The 20,436-nt window shown below is 38.5% G+C and overlaps 1 protein-coding gene across 3 annotated transcripts in view; it reads right to left on the bottom strand.

The window, feature by feature from the left end:
- Window positions 1-9,341: 9,341 nt before the first annotated feature.
- Window positions 9,342-20,436, bottom strand: part of slc25a48 (solute carrier family 25 member 48) — a 66,602-nt gene continuing 55,507 nt past the window's right edge. Inside the window, exons 5-6 of one of the 3 annotated variants that reach the window (XM_055224954.1) lie at window positions 10,889-11,012; window positions 9,342-10,807 (exon numbers count right to left, since the gene is read on the bottom strand). In XM_055224954.1, the coding sequence (XP_055080929.1) occupies window positions 10,908-11,012 (105 nt within the window). In that variant the 3' untranslated portion in view covers window positions 9,342-10,807; window positions 10,889-10,907. Of the gene's footprint in view, window positions 11,013-20,436 lie in introns of all 3 variants that reach the window. The other 2 variants (XM_055224953.1, XM_055224952.1) reach the window with 2 other exon arrangements.

The raw sequence follows: 20,436 nt of genomic DNA, 5'->3' as shown, positions 1-20,436 counted from the left end.
AACAAAAAAAAAGCCAACAAAATAAGCAGTACATTATGTAACTTTCTGTTTCCTTAGAGAACTTATTACTTTGCTTGGAATGTTTCACAGTATGACATTAAATCTGTATATCTTATACAATTATTCAATGACAGATGTTTTTATTGCTCAGTCTTGTTAGTGGAGTAACCTTTCCAAGGATGTGCATGTCTCTGTGGAGATAGACAAGCTTAATGCCATATTGTGGAACATTCCAAGCAAAGCCATATTTTATCCATGTTAAAAAGTGGAGCGTGCTTTGGAAAGGTTACATAGTACACCTTTTAATACAATAGTAACTAAGCTGAAACTGTATGCCATCCATCCAACCATTTCTTCCCGCTTATCCAGAGCCGGGTTGCAGGGCAGTAGTTCTAAGTACGGACTCCCCAGACTTCCCTCAACCCAACACATCCTCCAGCTCCTCCGGTGGGATCCCAAAGCGTTTCCAGGCCAGGCGAGAGACATAGTCCCTCCAGTGTGTCCTGGGTCTCCCCCGGGGCCTCCTCCCGGTGGAACATGCCCGGAACACCTCTCTAGGGAGGCGTCCAAGAGGCATCCTGAGCAGATGCCCGAGCCACCTCAGCTGGCTCGTCTCGACGTGTAGGAGCAGCGACTCTACTCTGAGCTCCTCCCGTGTGACTGAGCTCCTCAACCTATCGCTAAGGGTGCACCCAGCCACCCTGCGGAAGAAGCCCATTTCGGCCGCTTGTATCTGTGATCTTGTCCTTTCAGTCATTACCCAGAGCTCATGACCATAGGTGAGGGTAGGAACGTAGATTGACAAGTAAATTGAGAGCTTTGCCTTTCGAGCTCCTTCTTCACCACAACGGTCCTATACATCACTGCGGATGCTGCACTGATCCTCTTGTCAATCTCATGCTCAAGACCCCCAGATACTTGAACTCCTCCACTTGAGGCAGAGACACCCCACCCACTTGAAGAGGGTAAGCCACCTTTTTCTGGTTGAGAACCATGGTCTCTGATTTGGAGGAGCTGATTCTCATCTCAGCCGCTTCACACTTGGCTGCACCAGTAATAGAGGCGGAGAACATGGCCCATTCAGAATCCACGTCCCCAGCCTCCCCCTGGGATATGGGAGAAGCTCTCCCGGAGGTGCGAGTTGAAGAACCCCCTGACAGAGGGCTCTGCGCGATGTTCCCACAGACCCTCACGATACGCTTGGGCCTGCCAGGTCTGTCCGGCTTCCTCCTCCCCCAGAGGATCCAACTCACCACCTAGGATGTCCTGGTACCACGTGCACCGATGGACACCCTCGTGCTCGAACATGATGTTCGTTATGGACAAACTGTGGCTCGCACAGAAGTCCAATAACAGAACACCACTTGGGTTCAGATCAGAGAGGCAGTTCTTCCCGATCACGCCCCTCCAAGTGTCACTGTCATTACCCACATGGGCAATGACGTCCTCCAGGAGAACAACGGAGTCAACGGTTGGTGCACTGTCTAGTACCCCTCCCAGGGACTCCAAGAAGGCCGGGTACTCTGCACTGCTGTTTTGCCTGTAGGCTGACACAACAGTGAGAGACCTGTCCCCGACCCGAAGACGCAGGGACGTGACCCTCTCGTTCACTGGGGTGAACTCCAACATGAGGTGGCTGAGCTATGGGGCAATAAGCAACCCCACACCAGCTTGCCGCTACTCCCCGCAGACAACGGCAGAGAAATGCAAAGTCCAGCCCCTCTCAAGGAGTTGGGTTCCAGAGCCCAAGCTGTGCATGGAGGTGAGGCTGACTATATCTAGCCGGTAACGCTCAACCTCCCGCACAAGCTCAGGCTCGTTCCCCCCTGCAAGGTGACATTCCATGTCCCCAGAGCCAGTCTCCATATCCGGAGATCTGGTCGCCGAGGCCCCTGCCTTCGACTGCCGCACAGATCTCCTTGCACCAGCCTTCCATGGCTGCTCCCGCAGGTGGTGGGTCCACAGGTGGACGGCCCCACGTTGCTCCCGCGGGCTGAGCCCGTTCCGGGCCCCATGGGCAATGGCCTGGCCACCAGGCGCTCACTGGCGAGCACCCACCCCAGGCCTGGCTCCAGGGTAGGGTAACGCCAGTCCGGACGACGTAACTGGCCTTGGTCGTTTACTCATCATGGAAGGCTTCTGAACCACTCTTAGTCTGACCCATCCCCCTGGACCTGTTTACCATGGGTGACCCTACCAGGGGCATGAAGCCCCCGACAACATAGCTCCCAGGATCATTCAGGTGCTCAAACCCCTCCACCACGTTAAGGTGGCGGTTCAGGGAGGGGGGAAACTGTATGTTAAATTGCCAATTACATTAAAAGTACAAGGAAGTGTAATTGATTATAATTCACTAAGAGCAAAGTGGGAGATAAAGTAACAAAAATCAAACTACAGATGACACTGTGTCTATCCATCTTCATACCCAGTCTGTGGCGTACATGCTTTCCAAAGAAGACTGACTGATTTCTACAACCCACTTTATGCTCCCTAGTCCTTAAATGTCTCACCAGTTTCAGCTTCTTTCAGTCCATTATGAATTGTTTAAATAGAAACATTTAAATATAAAACTATAAAAGTGACGCATGCTCCTCCGAAAACTAGTGGCTTTTCCATGACTTTATAGGAACAATATGATAAAAAAAAAAAATTCTATATGATTTTTTTCACTTTTTTATTTTCTATAGCCCAGATAGGACTTTTCACTAGACAAAGCCATACTGTTAGATTGCAATAAATATGAAGAAGATTCGATGTTTGTAAACCTTCACTTCATGCGTAGAAAAAAGCCATTGTTCTAAGTGTTCCTGTGTATTTAATGTTGTTCGCGTGTGGGATTTTTGTCGTCCGAAAATGTGTTTGTGAATTGTGTGTCTAGTCTCAAGGTTTTCAAAATGTGTCGTGCACAGGCAGACAGCTAGGGGTCGCTCCTCCTCGGCTCTGTCATTGTAAAGCATGCAAACGTTTGGTACAGATTCTAGAAGAAACTCTCACCAAAAAGACAAAAAAGAGGAGAGATTTTTCGGCTTGTGGTCAGTCTCTATGGCAACAGAATTTTAAAGAATGCTTACAAAATGTAGTTATGTTTGGTAGTAGTGATTTTGTTTAGGCGTCTTTGTTGGCAAGATGAAATAAAAAGCCATGAACACACAGGATACTTGCAAATAATATCACAGTTAAATTTTTAAAGAGGGAGTATTCAGCAAAATCGACTTTTTGGAGCTTTTCTAACATTGATCCCTCATCAAAAACATAGCAGTACAATCCTGTCCAAGCCTCCGCCCACATCACCCATGCTTCCACATGACAATTTTCCATAAATCTACAAAAGTATGATTCAAATCTGTACACAACAACTTGACAAACCTGATGCGATGTGCAGTAGTTTCATTACATGCTGATTATGTTGTGATATCACTCTGAAGGGGGGGTGACTGAGTACGGAGAGAGCGATTTTTTTCATGTAATAAAATAACTATGTCTTTCCCCAGTACAGTAATGTAAAAGCAGCTCTTAGAGTGAGTCAGCTGCCAAATGAGTCTGCTGTATACTGTCTGCATCTAATTATAAAGTGTTTTTAGTTTAGTGTTTAGTATTGTGTGATCATGGCTTGGCTTAAAGTTCTAAGGTGGAGTGTGAAGGATCCTAAAGGGAAATGTGCCATTCAATAGAAATGAACTTGATGGAGGATTTTCTACAGTGTTCTGGAGTTACTATAGATTAAAGTTTACAGTTATTTGTGTTATTATATAAATGTGTGTGTGTTTAACCACCTCAGGAGACTGGATACAGGCAGAAATACTAACGGTTCCTTAGTCCCAGTAAAAGTATATATTTCATATATAGTAATATACAAAATGGTTAAGGTTGAACTTACAACTTAAGGAAAAGGCTGGATCTCCTTGTTAAACTCCCACTTCTGTCAGCGACAAAAAATGGGGTAAAAAGTGTAATTTATAATAATAAGACAGAGAAACATGGAACTATTTCTCCCACTTAAAGCTGCTCTGTGTCATTTTTCTGGAAGAGGATGTGTCACCTGCTTGTCTCCATTGAGACGTTATTGCATTAACTGGAATGTTCCACAGTGTAATTAGATATTTTTATTACTAGAAAAATACATAAGCTGTTTGGGTCAATGCAGATACATAATTTTAATGCTATACTGTGGTACATTCCAGTCCGAACAATTATATCACCATAGAGACAAAGAGGGCTCCACCAGAAAAGTTGCATAATGCACCTTTAAATACAATTTTCACAACAAATTTCAACATATTGATCTAATCTTGATCATTTAACATAAGCTAAAAAAAGTCTAATTCTAAATAGTAGTCATTGAGTCTACAGTAATCAATGCTTGTAGTGCTTATGTCCAATTCTCACCCAAGTTTGTCTCTTATTTATTTTACTTTACATGGAGCAGGGGTGTCCAAACTATGGCCCGGGGCCAAATGCGGCCCTCAGACCAATTTTTATTGGCCATCAGACCTTCAGTTGAACTGGCCCAATTGATCATAATTAGTACTTTTTATGGCAATATAACTTCAAAATAACATCCGATTGCATTGTCATATAGACCTAATATTAATATTTCAAGCCTCATTTAAAGTATGAAGTCAAACCTATGCTAAATGCACCATCTGAATTATCCACTGTATTACACTGGTCTGTGGCCCTCCGTGTGGAACATTTTTCAAGTTATGGCTCTTGGTGAAAAGAGTTTGGGCACCCCGACATAGACGCTTGGTTCAGTAATTCCCAGTAGATGCATTATAAAATCATACATTTTCCAGCTCCTAATTAGCCCTTAAATGCATCAGAAGCCCCCATACATTTATTAAATTCATGTATAAGCAATCTCCTGATTGAATTTGGTTATTCTGTGTGTAGACAGTTGCCTGAGGGACCAAACTTGGGGCGACACTTTTAGTGAACTGCCTCTGAAAAGGGCTACTGCATTTTCCCATTTGTTTGTCTGCGGTCTGTGCTTTATATACATATATATGTGTATGTGTGTGTATGTCCTGGTCGAGTCTGGTCAAATTAATACATGAGAAATGTATTTTAAAAATTGTAAAAATTGATTTCTGCATTAGTTAAAATGACTTGAATTCATAATGTTAGGGTGAGTTGTTCTTGTTTAGTTCTGAGTCCTGTTAATGCATATGGCAGGTTAGACCACTCATTTCACATCATTAATTTTAAGATTTTATGAATAAAAACAGTAAATTGTTTATGCATTTTGGGTGGAATTGGTGACCATTGGTGATGTAGGTAGAGGAACCCTGATTAAGAAGCGCTACTTCCTGTATTTGTATACTTTTCTTCAGAGCTTTTTGAACTCAAAACTATGATAAATATTTACCACAGGCACTCTCCCACCAAACCAAGTCATAATTGGAAAAAACAAAAACAAAACATATATGCACTTTAACTCTGGATGCAGACTTGGTTATGGCCAGTTATACTCATGATTCAGTCCTGGTTTAGTCCTGGTCTAGTTCAGGTTTAGTTCTGGGGTTAGTCCCAATAGTTCTATGTGGCTTATGACTTTATTTGAGCAGTAGAAAGTTTTGGGTTTTTTTTGTAATAAAAAAGGTAGGTAATTATGCAGGGTATATGAAAAATTGTATTGAAACAGACCATAAAAATAATTCACATTAAAGTTTTCACATTAAATACATTTAAAATACAAGTAATGAATTCAAGTCATTTTAACCCATGTGGATGTAATTTTTTTCAGTGAAGTTAAGTGAGTTGTGCTTTAAGGAGGCGTTTTGGAGTTTTAGCTGAAAATATTTTAAATTATCTTTGCAAATTAGTAATTCAAATTAGATTTTTTTTTTTTTTTTATCTATTTGAAAGGGATGAATAGAAAGTTTGAAGGAAACCCAACAAAGATGACTAATCAATCTTGAATTAAATTTGAAAAATATAAAAACTAAAAAGAATCTGTGTAATTCTGTTGCCAAGAGAATGTCATGCATCCAGAAAAATCTCAAACTGCCATTTTAAAAGTACAAATTATTCTCTATGGAAATTTCTAATATAATATTATCTGGTAGGTTGTAAGAGCTTATATGCTGCGATTTAGAAATGTAATCAAATAGACTAGCATTTAGGATGGACTGTGGAGATGCCATGTTTTTTTTTTTTTTTATTCAAACTTTAACACGAAAGACAGTGTTTGGGATTTAGTGAACTTTATCAACACATTTTCAGATTGTATATAATGTCATCGTCTCATATGGGGGCAATAAAATATCCAAAAGATAAATGCACAAACACCAACATTGAATCTGACCACTTTTATAATTGACTAGACTTCCTGTATCATAATGAAAATTTGCATTTCAACATTTTAGCTGTCCCGATCTGTATTATTATTATTTGCCTACAGAATGCTCTGAGGTCATCTGAAACCTATATGGGGAAATGTGTCCTTTGCATTTGACGCATCCTTCTCTCTCTCTGGATTAAACTTGTTGATTAATAGGATCTAGGCACAAGAAGAACATGCAAACTTCAAATGGAATGGGAATTGAATCCAGAACCTTCTCACTGTGGCATGCTAACTTTGCCACTAGACTACCAATTCTTTAGCTTTCAAAATTGCATTTAAACCACCTCTAGTTTGTCCTTACACGGCTTCCATACAAACTTTCATTATTGCACGAATATTTTGCGCTTTGACTAATTAAAATCCCAACCACTGGATCTTTCCTGAAATGAACTGCCTGCAAAACCCTGCCACGACTTAACATTCACAATTATGAATGAACTTTTTCTTTGTAATTTTGTGCCCAAAAATGACACAACCTTGAAACATTCCTTTATTATATTTGCACTATGAAAAAAAAAATCTATTGTTATATAACTGATCTAATGGCATCAAGACTTACTGTACATTCCTATGATGTTAATATTTTAAGTATAAATACAATATATCCTACTCTCTCTTTAGATTTCAGAACAGTTGCTTTCTAGAGGTCAGAACTAGCAACTAACAATAGACTGGGACCAAATATAAAGATGCACAATATAACATTTCTGGTGGGAAAACTACCACCACATAACATCACAAGGTGTGACAGTGCATCTTTGGAGCTTTAGAGATGTAGACAGACTAATAATAAAGTGTTACTCAAACTTGCGTGAATGAAACAAAACACAAGTCCGAGTTTGTTTTGATGAATTAATAACATTCTAACATGGTTAAAGCTCACAAGAGTTAACTTTGAGTAATAGGACCTTTAATGTCTGTATAAAAGGAAATAACAGACTAATGTGAGGGAATTGGACATTTTTATTTCTAATTTAGTTTGTACTCATTCAGGGTGAGGATAATTCCAGGGTGGAGAGATTTTATATAATGTAAAATATATTTATTATTCTGTTAATGATTTTTAAATTACTTTTTGCATGTCATATACTGTGTGTGGAGCCCAATCACAGTGAACTGTCTCAATCTTTTTGGAGATAAATGCATTAACACTAACAATAAAAAAAAAAATAAAAAAAAAAGTTTGTAAAAAGGTTCAATATGTATGTTTTTATTGTATTCTGAATATGCAGGATATTGTGTCAGATGCCCTCCCATCTTCCTACAGTCCTAAGTCTCAGATGCCCTCCGGACCTCCTACACCCATGTGTGTCAGATGTCAACACATTCTGCTCTTTAAATAAACACAAAATGGGTTGAATAAAACAGCCCAACAGCTAAGGTAAACGTTATCACTGCATTGCTGCTAAATAAGGGTCAAATGGAGCAGACGACACAGAGGAACGGGTCAGATGGAGCAGGGGATGCAGAGGAGAGGGCCAGTCGGAGCAGGGGATCCGGAGGAGTGGGTCAAATGGAGCAGAGGATGAAGAGGGGAGGGTCAGATTTAGCAGAGGATGCAGAGGTCATTATAAAGTATACATTGACACCAGTGGTGGAAGCAGTACTTCATGCTGTTACATAAGTTAAAGGAAAGTACAGCAAAGAGAAAAAATAAATAAATAAAAGAAATGCTTAAGTAAAAATAAAAGTATACATGAAAAAATGTACTCAAGTAAAAGTGCAACAGTACCTGTTTAAAAATGTACTCAAACAGTAAAACGTATTTCGCACAGATTTTGAGATCTAATAAAGCCTCAAATTAATCAATTTTGATAAAGATTTGTGCTAAATAATCAGCAGAAACATTTGAATCAGTTATATTTTTGAGTTGTTTTTGTTTGTATATTTTTGTTTTCTCAAACTCTGAACGTGTTAAAAATAAACCCTCTCACTTTTCAGCAGGTTTCAAACAATAATAAAAATAATACTTTTTTTCATTTAAAAATTGTACTGTAATCGTAGAAAGTATAACTACCTGCTCTCAAATGTAGTGAAATAAAAGTAAAACATATTTACTTTAAAATGTACTTAAGTACAAATTTTAGGCATCTGTACTTTACTTAATTAAAGTACTTTAATACTTGAACTTCGTATTGTTCTACCACTGCTTGACACTAGCCTTTCTAAAAAATGCTGATAACAGAGTTTATTTAGGCTGTATTTAACCAAATTGTGTGGATTTGATGCAGAAGGGACGGGATTATAGTTTTTGCAGTTGGCTTTTGAGAACAGAAGTGTTATGGCTCCCTCTTGTGGCTGCTGTTTGAAATCACAATTCTTGTCGACGTCACAATGAGCAGTATTTGTGCAGATGTTTTGTTATCAGCAGGACACAGACAATACTTCAGAAAACAAAGTATTTAACTCAGAAAACTTTATCTACAAACTCACATGATCTGTTATTCTTTCAGGGTTGTCTATAAACATGAATTCTGTTGCGCTAGTTTATTTTTGACATGTTTTATTCCCGGTTTAGACTTGGTTTGGTCCAGTTTTTGTCACGGTTTTGGTTCTGGTTTAGACCTGGTTTAGTCCAAGTTTTGTCATGGCTTTAGTCTTCATTCAGTCCCTATTTATTGGGTTTAGGTCCTGGTTGGTTTACCTGTTTTTCACTTTTGTACAATTGTGTACAGATATGTAGTTAGCGTACTAGTTAAAGTTAAAGTGTGACTAAACACCTAAACTCAGAACAAAACCACAAAAAACATTATACAATACATGCAATTAAAAACGTTTATTATTTACAGAGAGAGAGGCATGTGGTCCTCAGTCAAAGTGACATTTCACATATTTACATAATTTACTATATATATATATATATATATATATATATATATATATATATATATATATATATATATATATATATATATATATATATATACACACACACACACACACACAATTAAAACTAACAAAAAATATGTTTAAAATCTAAATGAAAGTCGATTATGTAAAATGCTAAAATCTAATGAGCACATGTCAATAATAAAGTGATTAAAGTAAAAAGCTAATTCATGAATCTTACATTCAAAACATTAAAAACTTGTCAAAAGCACCCTTTTCTTAATATAAGAAACACACTATATACAAACAGATGTAACAACAGTGTCACTCCCTGTGCATTAACACTTCACTCGAAAAACTAAATTATCTAACTTATCTAACTAATTATTTTCTAATTACATTTCAAGTCAAATTCACTTTTCACAATTACCTGAAGTAGTTTTCTGGTTGTAATAAAAGTATCCATACACTGTTAAAAATGTGAAAAAACAGAACTAGTTCATTTGAAATGGTTTGCAGTGGTCCAAAGTTATTCCTCACTGACCATATGTATTCAGAGCATCCTAATTACTCACCACAATGAGTTTATAAGCACTTTTCACAACTTTCCGAAACCAGAGCAGAGTTTTGCCATCACGTTAATGCTAACAATAACTAGTGTGCCAACAGTACACTTCCTGATTCTCAGACAATAAAACACTTCATAATTACATGCAGGCGTTACACAGTGGACTTATTTGACCTCAAGAGATGCTCATACGCTATGTTCGCATTTTGCTCAAAGGTGAAAAAAAAACAACAATCAGCTAGAAGCCATTTAAAGAGTTAAGACTCAAGCTGCTTTCCACCGATATCTCTATGATGAAATCTATGTTTGTCAGGTTGTGGTTATCGCATTTATTGATTATAAGTACCTGATATGGTGCAGATGTATTGGAAATATAGAGTCACAATTTCACAAGTTCAAAAAAGATCTCAGTTTGGGTCCTTCATGCTGCAGCTAGGCCTGTCATGACAAATACTGTACAATTATCATTTAATATATTATATATGGGACAATATTTTTGGGGGTCAATATTTGTCAACTGTACATTTTCTTTTCTTGTCTTTGGTTATTTTTTTGATCAGTGGAATGGGATTTGAGCTGTAAAAGGCATCCTTACAGGTGCAAATTAAAGTGTTTCATTCTACTGTTTATTTTTTGCAACTCATGTTTTTTTTTAGCAATATTGTAAATAGTATATAGAATAGTAATAGTAATAGAATAGTTTTGTGGTATAAATCTAGTCTTAGGCTATAATTGTTTATCTGGCATAAGTTTGTTTCAATATTACTGTATTTAATTCAGCAATATATCACACTTCAAAATGTGTTATCGTCTAGCTACAGGACTATGGTGGTAATTCATACTGGGGCCCCCATGGTGCAGGTCTCTCTGTGGTGGTGATGCAGTTTGCAAGTCTCTGAAGATGGTTCAGTTTAGGCCCCTTGTGGTGTAGCTATCTCAAGGCAGGTATGTGGTAGTGATGCAGTTTGGGCCCTCTTGCTGCAGGTCTATCATGATGGTTCAGGTTGGGGCCCTCACGGTGCAGGTCTGTGGTGGCAGTTCAATTTGGGGCCCTCACGGTGCAGGTCTGTGGTGGCAGTTCAATTTGGGGCCCTCACGTTGCAGGTCTGTGGTGGTGGTTTGAACTCGGGGCCCTCTCCGGGCAGGGATGTGATGATTCAGTTCTCAGAGTCCTCTAAAGAATTGCAGAGACAGTTCATAGGTCAGGAACATGGTGGCGCTCATGGGGAACCCTCTGATGGCGTTCACCGAAGCTCCGCGGAAGAATACCTTATGAAGAACACAGAGGACGTCACTTCATCAGTCCTATATTCCACAAAATTGACTCGTGAGCTTTAAAGAGCCCATATTACACTAGTTTCTGATCTGTTATCATATAACTTCCTCATGAAAAACATACATGGAGTTGTATTTTTTTTTTCATTCGCACATGTAATACAAGCCCTGAGCATTTTAAATAATTCTGTTCTTTCAATTTGAATGTGGCTTCTAGAGCAGTGTATTTCAACCTTTTTTGAGCCAAGGCACATTTTTTTTATTGAAAAAAATCACAAGGCACACCATCAGCAGAAAATGTTAAAAAATGAAACTCTGCATCCTATATTTACAATATAAAGTAATTCTCATCAAAGTATTTTGAACAGGAATCAAATAAACACACAAAAAAGCATTTTATAATAAAATAAAATATTTCTACTCACTCAGTGTGAAACCTGGGCCTGTTTGGATGAACACAGAGCTGATATCCTGGCAGGAATTGAAGAAAGACACACACGAAGCTCTTGCTCAACAGCTCTCAGTCTCTCTCTGTTTTTAGTTTTTATAGCAGTCAGGCTTGAAAAGCTCACCTCACACAGATATGTCGTGGAAAATGGAAGCAATGTCAAAATAGCTTTGTTTGCCAGAATGGGGAACTCCTTGGCAGTAGCTAACCAAAAACTGTCCAAAGGTAAATCAGCAAATCTTAGCTTTAAACCACGGTTTTGTCTCAGTTCAGTTAGTTCCTCTTGCTCCTGTAAAGTCATGTCCTTTCCACCAACTGATGCTGAGCTATATGGGTCCCTAACCCAGTCAAGGCATTCAGTGGAGGCTGAAGAAAAATAAAATGACATCTTCTCCTCAAGAGTTTTTAAATGTTTAACTATTATCTCACACAATGCAGCAGTGTGAACATCTTGCCATCGCTTGGTGAGTGTAAACATTTCAAGATTGCCATTTTCCACATGTTGTTGCCAGAGTTTTACCTTTGATTGGAATCCATTTATTTTATCTGTACTTGTAAGCAGGTTTTCATTTCGGCCTTGCATTCGTGTATTCAGTTCATTCAGATGAAGAAAAATATCTGCCAGGTATGCCAGTCTTGCACACCACTCATCACTTGCAAGCAGCTTTGTGTAATCGGACCTCTCATTTGTCAGAAACACTTTAAGTTCCTCCCGCAGCTCATACACACGGGCCAAGACCTTGCCGCGCGACAACCACCGGACCTCCGTATGAAACAGCAAGGCTTTATGCTCCGCTCCCATTTCCTCACACAAGGACGCAAATATGCGGCTTTTCACGGGTCGCGACTTTACAAAGTTTACGATGCGCACAACATCATCCAACACAGGAACTAGGTCTGCTGGTAAAGTCTTGGCTACGAGGGCCTCACGGTGTAAAAAACAGTGCGTAACAATCACATCTGGGTTTCTTTCCTTCACTCTGCTTACAAAGCCTTTGGTGCGCCCGACCATAGCTGCAGCTCCATCAGTGCAAACGCTCGTGCAGTTTTCCCACTTAAGTCCTCCTTGTTCAAGATATTCTGATGTGACCCGAAAAATTTCACATCCTGTTGTTTTTTCAGGTAATGCCTTGCAAAAAAAGAAGTTTTCTCTGATTGCGTCTCCATCCACAAAACGCACATTGGCTAAGAGTTGAGCGTGCCCACTAATATCAGTAGACTCATCAAGCTGCAATGCAAATTTCTTACTGATAAGGATCTTTTCCAAAACCACACTTTCGATATCTGCAGACATGTCATCAATACGTCTGGAAATTGTGTTATCTGAGAGAGGAACTTTGGCTATTTCTTTAGCTGCTTCAGAACCGAGTATCTCATTTACAATGGCTTTGCAGGCGGGAAGTATTAATGTCTCTGCCACAGTGTGCGCCTTTTTTGACTTAGCTACAAGTTCAGCAACGTGGTAGCTAGCTTTAAGGGCTCTCTCGTTCACTTTTGTGTTTTTTCTCATAATAGTTGCCTGTTTCTCCGTGTGTTCACGCAGGCGAACAAAATAGTCCGCATTCTTGTTTTGAAGGGAAGGGTGTTTCGTTTGAAGATGCCGTTTAAGTTTACTTGGGACCATAGCACTGTTGGATAACTTTTCACCACACACCAAGCACAACGGAGTCGGTTTCATTGGATTTCCAGTGAAAGTAAATCCAAATGAAATATAGCTTTCGCTGTATTGCCGTGCGCCAGAGGTTTTGCTTGAGCTAACCGTCTTTGCTTTCTTTTGATCTCCACTCATACTTGGGCCTTCATCTGGGTCTGAGTTTTGCCCAGGGTCCGGTTCGCAGTCAGCATCTTTCCTTTTCAAAAACTTCTCCATCACTCTCACCATATAGTCCCGCTAGCCACAATGCCGCTGTCACCTGATGCATCCACGTATCACTAATTCTCTTGTCTCAAATTGAAATCAATTAGCAGCTACTTATTAGCTACATGCTGCCACCTACTGATATGGAAGAGTATCACATGGTTACTCTGCCAGTCGCTAGACAGCGCAGACATTCGACAACGGCACATTATTTGCGGATAATAATTAATTTGTTTTCAAAAAATATTTTTTAGACCAGTTAGGTGTAATTGGATAATTTCCTACGGCACACCAGACAATATCTCACGGCACACTAGTGTGCCGCGGCACAGTGGTTGAAAAACACTGTTCTAGAGATTTTGAAGCCAATAAAAAAAATAAAAAAAAAACACAGCAGCTTGCGACTCGTAATTCTGTGAATGAGAGGTGGATTGGCCAAAAATAAAGACTAAAAGCTTATGGGATTTGTGTTGTAAAACAGTGAGTTCTGGGGTCTAGTCACCAATAGAAATGATCGGGTTCAACATTTGTGAATTTACCTTTTGGATATTTCATTGCAAAGTACAGCATAATCAATCAGAAAATCTGGCTTTTGCCCCATCATCTGGGAGAATGATATCATTACTTCTAGAATCTGAAAACCACATCTGTGTGGGCGTTGATGGAGGTAGAAGTGACCCATGCCATGGAGACTGTCCCCGGGGAGGTGTGGCTACAATAGTCTCTTTACCACTAGTGAGTATGGAGTGCATAAATATTCCACCCACTGGTAAAAAGACTAAAAGAGCATTTAAAATAGCACTATGAAAGACTCTGATCAGCACTTGACCATAGGGATGTGCAATTAATCAAATACAAATCCAGTTATTTCTAATGGTCAGTGATCAGCTTGGATGTTTTTATAGAGATCTACAGCCAATCCTCTGTCAATTAAAGCATGTGGTTTGGATTTTAGAGGAAGAAATTGTAATTTTTTGTGTTGAAAAGCGTGATCTAGCGCTCGTGTGAATCATAATTTGAGAGGCTCTGACAAAAACAATATAATAATGAACAGGAGGAATGGATCATTGTTCAGTTCAACCTCACAGCATCCAGACTATAGCCCCTTGTTTACTGTTGTTGTTTACTGTATATGTCCAGTTTTATTTCACAGACTAAACTCTTTCTCAAACAACTCCAGGGATTACTTCATCCTTACATAACCTGTCTAATCCCAATCCTGTTTCAAAACCAAGGCAAAAATGCAAAGAATTTATGGGGCCAGTATAATCCTTTATTTTAAATGTACAGTAAAGGTGGGAGTGGTTTGGGCCTGGTTTAATCCTGGTCTAGTCCTGGTTTAGTTCTCGGGTTGGCCCAGATTTTGATTTGGTCCATAGATGGTATTTTTCAAAAGCATTGTCTTGTTATGCCCCTAATAAACATGTTCAAACAAATGACTGGTTCTTCATTAAGAGGTTAGAGGGTTGGGGTATTAATTAAGTAGTTGCTAACAGAGGCAGGTAGTACTCAGATACAATTATTTGACCACATTTCTGAAGCTCACATCAAAAAATAGTACATGTCGGGACATGACAAAACTGATATTATGGCCCCGCCCTAAAATGTACAGGACGTCGGCCATATTGGATCAAACCCGGGAACGACAAAAGTGCACACCCTCGCATTCAGGACATTTTCTCGCCCAGTTTTCATCAGAAACACGTCAAATTTGACCAAATCCCATTAAACCCATGTGTGATTAAAGATTATCAATTACATTTTGATTATGACTTTGGGTGTGGTCAGGGTGAATTTTCAACAAAATAGCAAATTTTGGAATATTTCAATAAAATATTTGTCTTTCACACATTTTTTGTTGGGAAAACGCTAATACAGCGTTTATGCACATTTGTGAGCTGAATGCAATGATATGCAAATCAAGGCACTCTCTCACAAAATGGCTCTCTAGCGCCCTCTTCAAATTTCATTTTCAAAAATTCGTAGAAGACAATCGATTTGTCGTGGACTTCAGAAAAAAATTCACAGGGGCCTTATTTGTGATGGGGCACAATGTGAGAAAGTCACATGACTGTAGCTGTTATGGTTTAGGAGAAAAATAATGGGTGGAAAAAAAAATTCCATTATTATTATTATTATTATACTTACCGCTTTGAAGTCATTTTTGACCCCCTGAACGTTAACGAAAAGTCAATTTTATTGGACCCAAAATTCAAGGTTGGCGAAAATTTATTGTTTTGATGTTTCAAAAAATTAATGTTTCAAAATGACTCAATAGCGCCACCTCAAAATTTGAAAAAAAAATTATATTATGACCCCACCCTAAACCCTACAGGAAGTCGGCCATTGTGGGCGGAACCCCATTTTTCCAAAATTTTACCTCTCACATTTGGATTTTGTGCGCCTTGGATTTTCATTCAAGAAACTTGCAAATTGGTCAAAATGAACTAGACACATGTGGGATTATAGGGAACTGTCTTGGATTTTTCTACATCATAAAATGTGGGTGTGGCCACCAATCAAAGAAAAAAGCAATATTTTGACATGTTAAAGTGAGCAAAACTCACAGATGCAGTATCCTATTTCCCGGCATTAATATACATTTTGTTCAAAATCTTGATCTGAGTGAATAGATATGCAATTTACACATATCAAATATTACATTGCTCCACAGCGTCCCCTTGAAAATTTTAAATGGCATGTAAAAAAAATACTTTGTCACAAACATTTGAAATTTGGCATGAACATCCCTATTCCTATACTGAACAAAAAAGTCAACAACACCATACCTCTATTTTGAAAGGTGTTGCCATGGCAACGTCTGACATTTATCATTGAAATACATGGGCTGTGGTTAACTGGGATGAAAAATAATTACTTTGTCATAGACCATTGAAATTTGGTACACATATTCCGCTCATCATACTGAACAAAAAAGCCAATAAAGACATACCTCTATTTCCAACCGTGCGGGCGTGACAATGTCATAAATGCTCTCATTGGAATGAATGGAGTAGTATTACTTAGTCGCTGATTTTGGGGGGAGGGGCGATGTAAGCGGGAACGAAAGGCAGGATCTTCACTGTGGCATGTACCCCGCGGTCGCAAGGGATGGCGAGGGCCTTTATCACTGCTTGCAGTTTTAATAATTATAATTAAAACTGCAAGCAGTGATAAAGGCCCTCACCACCCCTTGCGACCACGGGGTACATGCCACAGTGAAGATCCTGCCTTTTGTTCACGCTTACGTCGTCCCTCCCCCAAAATCAGCGTCTCAGTAATACTACACGATTTTAAACAAAATGTATATTAATTCCGGGAAATAGAACACTGCATGTCTGAGTTGCACGCAATTTAAATCTTAAAAAAATGCCTTTTTTATTTGCAGGCTGGCCACACCCACATTTTATGACTTAAAAAAGAGAGTCACCTATATTCCACATGGGTCTAGTTCATTTTGGTGCAAAAAATTCTAAAATTGAACATTTTGAAAAAATTGGGTTCCGCCCACGATGGCCGACTTCCTGTAGGGTTTACGGTGGGGTCATAATATCATTTTTATTTGTCTTGACATATTCTATGCTTGTACCAAATTTCATTTGTCTATGATAAGGTCTCTCATTGCTGTAATGTATTTAAAATTTTTAGGAGGCGCTATTGAGTCATATTGAAACATACATTTTTTTTAACAACAAAATAAATTTTTCATCAAACTTTTATTTTGGGTCCAATAAAACTTTTCGTTAATGTTCAGAGGGTCAAAAATGGCTTCAATCCGGCTACCAAAATAATAAAGAATAATAATAATAATTAAAACTGCAAGCAGTGATAAAGGCCCTCGCCACCCCTTGCGACCGCGGAGATCACGCCACCACGGAGATCGTGCCTTTTGTTCCCGCTTACATCGCTCCTCCCCCCAAAATGAGTATGACTAATACTAGAGGTATGTTCTAATTGGCTTTTTTGTTCAGTATGGCAATCGGGATGTCTATGCCAAATTTCAAATGTTTGCGATGAAGTAATCTTTTTCGTACCATTAAAACGTTCAAGGGGGCGCTGTGGAGCAATATAATGTCTGACATGTGTAAATTGTATATCTATGCACTCAGATCAACATTTTGAACAAAAAAGTATATTCCTGATGGGACATAGGACACTAAATGTGTGAGTTACACGCATTTAAAAACTTTTAAAAATTTCTTTTTTATTTGCGGGCTGGCCACACCCACATTTTATAACAGAAAATTCCAAAAGAGTTCCCTATAATCCCACATGGGACTAGTTCATTTTGACCAATTTGCAAGTTTCTTGAATGAAAATTAGAGGCACGAAAAATTCAAATGTGAGAGGTAAATTTTTGAAAACATGGGGTTCCACCCACAATGGCCGACTTCCTGTAGGGTTTAGGGTGGGGTCATAATATAATTTTTTACTTGTCTTGACATGTTCTATGTTTGTACCAAATTTCATTTGTCTAGGATGAAAAAGGTCTCTCATTGCCGTAATGTATTTCAAATTTTGAGGTGGCGCTATTGTGTCATTTTGATACGGTAATTTTTTTGAACATCAAAATACACATTTTTTTTGCCAATCTTGAATTTTAGGCCATAGTTTGGTGAGTGTAGAGCATCTATTTAGTCTACAACAAAGTCCAGTACTTTGAACCCCATTCATTTCAATGACACATTTATGATGTTACCACAGCAACATAGTTGCAGACAGAGGTATGTTCTTATTGGCTTTTTTGTTCATTTTGCCAAGCCACATGTCCATGCCGAATTTCAAATGTTTATGTGAAAGTAATTTTTTTGGTCCAATTCAAAAGTTCAAGGGGGCGCTGTGGAGCGGAAAAAATTCTGACACGTGTAAATTGTATGTCATTTCGTGTAGATCACGAATTTAAACAAAATGTATATTAATGCCGGGAAATAGGACACTGCATGTGTGAGTTATGCGCATTTTAACACTTCAAAAAATGTTTTTTTTCTTTGATTGCTGGCCACACCCACATTTTATGATGTAGAAAAATCAAAGACAGCTCCCTATAATCCCAACTGGGGCCAGTTCATTTTGACCAATTTGCAAGTTTCTTAAATGAAAATCCACGGCGCAAAAAATCCAAATGTGAGAGGTAAAATTTGGAAAAAATGAGGTTCCGCCCAAAATGGCCGACTTCCTGTAGGGTTTAGGGTGGGGTCATGATATAATTTATTTATTTGTCTTGACATGTTCTATGTTTGTACCAAATGTCATTTGCCTACGATAAAAAAGGTCTCTCATTGCCGCAATGTATTTCAAATTTTGAGGTGGCGCTATTGAGTCATTTTGATACGTTAATTTTTTTGAACATCAAAATACAAACTTTTTTGCTAATCTTGAATTTCAGGCCATAGTTTGATGAGTGTAGAGCATCTATTTAGTCTACAACAAAGTCCAGTACTCTGAACCCCATTCATCTCAATGACACATTTATTATGTTACCACGGTAACATAGTTGAAAATAGGGGTATGTTCTCATAGGCTTTTTTGTTCAGTATGATGAGAGGAATATGTGTACCAAATTTCAATGGTCTACGACAAAGTAAGAATTTTTCATCCCAGTTATCCAAAACCCATGTATTTCAATGAGAAATATCAGACGTTGCCATGGCAACACCTTTGAAAATAGAGGTATGGCGTCTTTGACTTTTTTGTTTAGTATAGCAATAGGGATGTCCATGCCAAATTTCAAATGTTTATGTCAAAGTAATTTTTTTGGTCCAATTCAAACGTTCAAGGGGGCGCTGTGGAGCAACTTATTGTCTGACCTGTGTAAATTGTATATCTATGTGTTCAGATCAACAGTTTGAGTAAAAAAGTATATTCATGCCGGAACGTAGGACACTAACTGTGTGAGTTACATGCAATTTAAAACTGTACAAAATGGCTTTTTTCTTTGCAGGCTGGCCACACCCACATTTTATAATTTAGAAAATTCCAAAAGAGTTTCTTATAATCCCACATGGGTGTAGTTCATTTTGACCAATTTTCATGTTTCTCGAATGAAAATCCGAAGCGTAAAAAATTCCAATGTGAGAGGTAAAATTTTGGAAAAATGGGGTTCCGCCCACAATGGCCGACTTCCTGTAGGGTTTAGGGTGGGGTCATAATATAATTTTTTACTTGTCTTGAGATGTTCTATGTTTGTACCAAATTTCATTTGTCTACGATGAAAAAGGTCTCTCATTGCCGCAATGTATTTCAAATTAGGAGGTGGCGCTATTGAGTCATTTTCATACGTTATTTTTTTTCCACATGAAAATACAACTTGTTTTGCCAATCTTGAATTTTAGGCCATAGTTTGATGAGTGTAGAGCATCTATTTATTCTACAACAAAGTCCAGTACTCTGAACCCCATTCATTTCAATGACACATTTATTATGTTACCACAGTAACATAGTTGAAAATAGAGGTATGTTCTCATTGGCTTTTTTGTTCCGTATGATGAGAGGAATATGTGTACCAAATTTCAATGGTCTATGACAAAGTAAGAATTTTTCATCCCAGTTATCCAAAACCCATGTATTTCAATGAGAAATGTCAGAGGTTGCCATGGCAACACCTTTGAAAATAGAGGTATTGTGTCATTGACTTTTTTGTTCAGTGTAGCAATAGGGATGTCCATGCCAAATTTCAAATGTTTATGTCAAAGTAATTTTTTTGGTCCAATTCAAAAGTTCAAGGGGGCGCTGTGGAGCAATTTATTGTCTGACCTGTGTAAATTGTATATCTATGTGTTCAGATCAACAGTTTGAATAAAAAAGTATATTCCTGCCGGGACATAGGACACTAACTGTGTGAGTTACACGCATATAAAACCTTTAAAAAACGTCGTTTTTCTTTGCAGGCTGGCCACACCCACATTTTATAACTTAAAAAATTCCAAAAGAATTGCTTATAATCCCACATGGGTGTAGTTTATTTTGACCAATTTTCATGTTTCTTGAATGAAATTTCGAGGCGTAAAAAATTCCAATGTGAGAGGTGAAATTTTGGAAAAATGGGGTTCCGCCCACAATGGCCGACTTCCTGTAGGGTTTAGGGTGGGGTCATAATATAATTTTTTTCTTGT

This window comes from Periophthalmus magnuspinnatus, chromosome 10, assembly GCF_009829125.3.
Source record: "Periophthalmus magnuspinnatus isolate fPerMag1 chromosome 10, fPerMag1.2.pri, whole genome shotgun sequence".
Classification (NCBI taxonomy): Eukaryota; Metazoa; Chordata; class Actinopteri; order Gobiiformes; family Gobiidae; genus Periophthalmus; species Periophthalmus magnuspinnatus.
The sequence above is the reverse complement of the archived record's forward strand: the minus strand, read 5'-3'. Positions and strand labels throughout refer to the sequence as shown.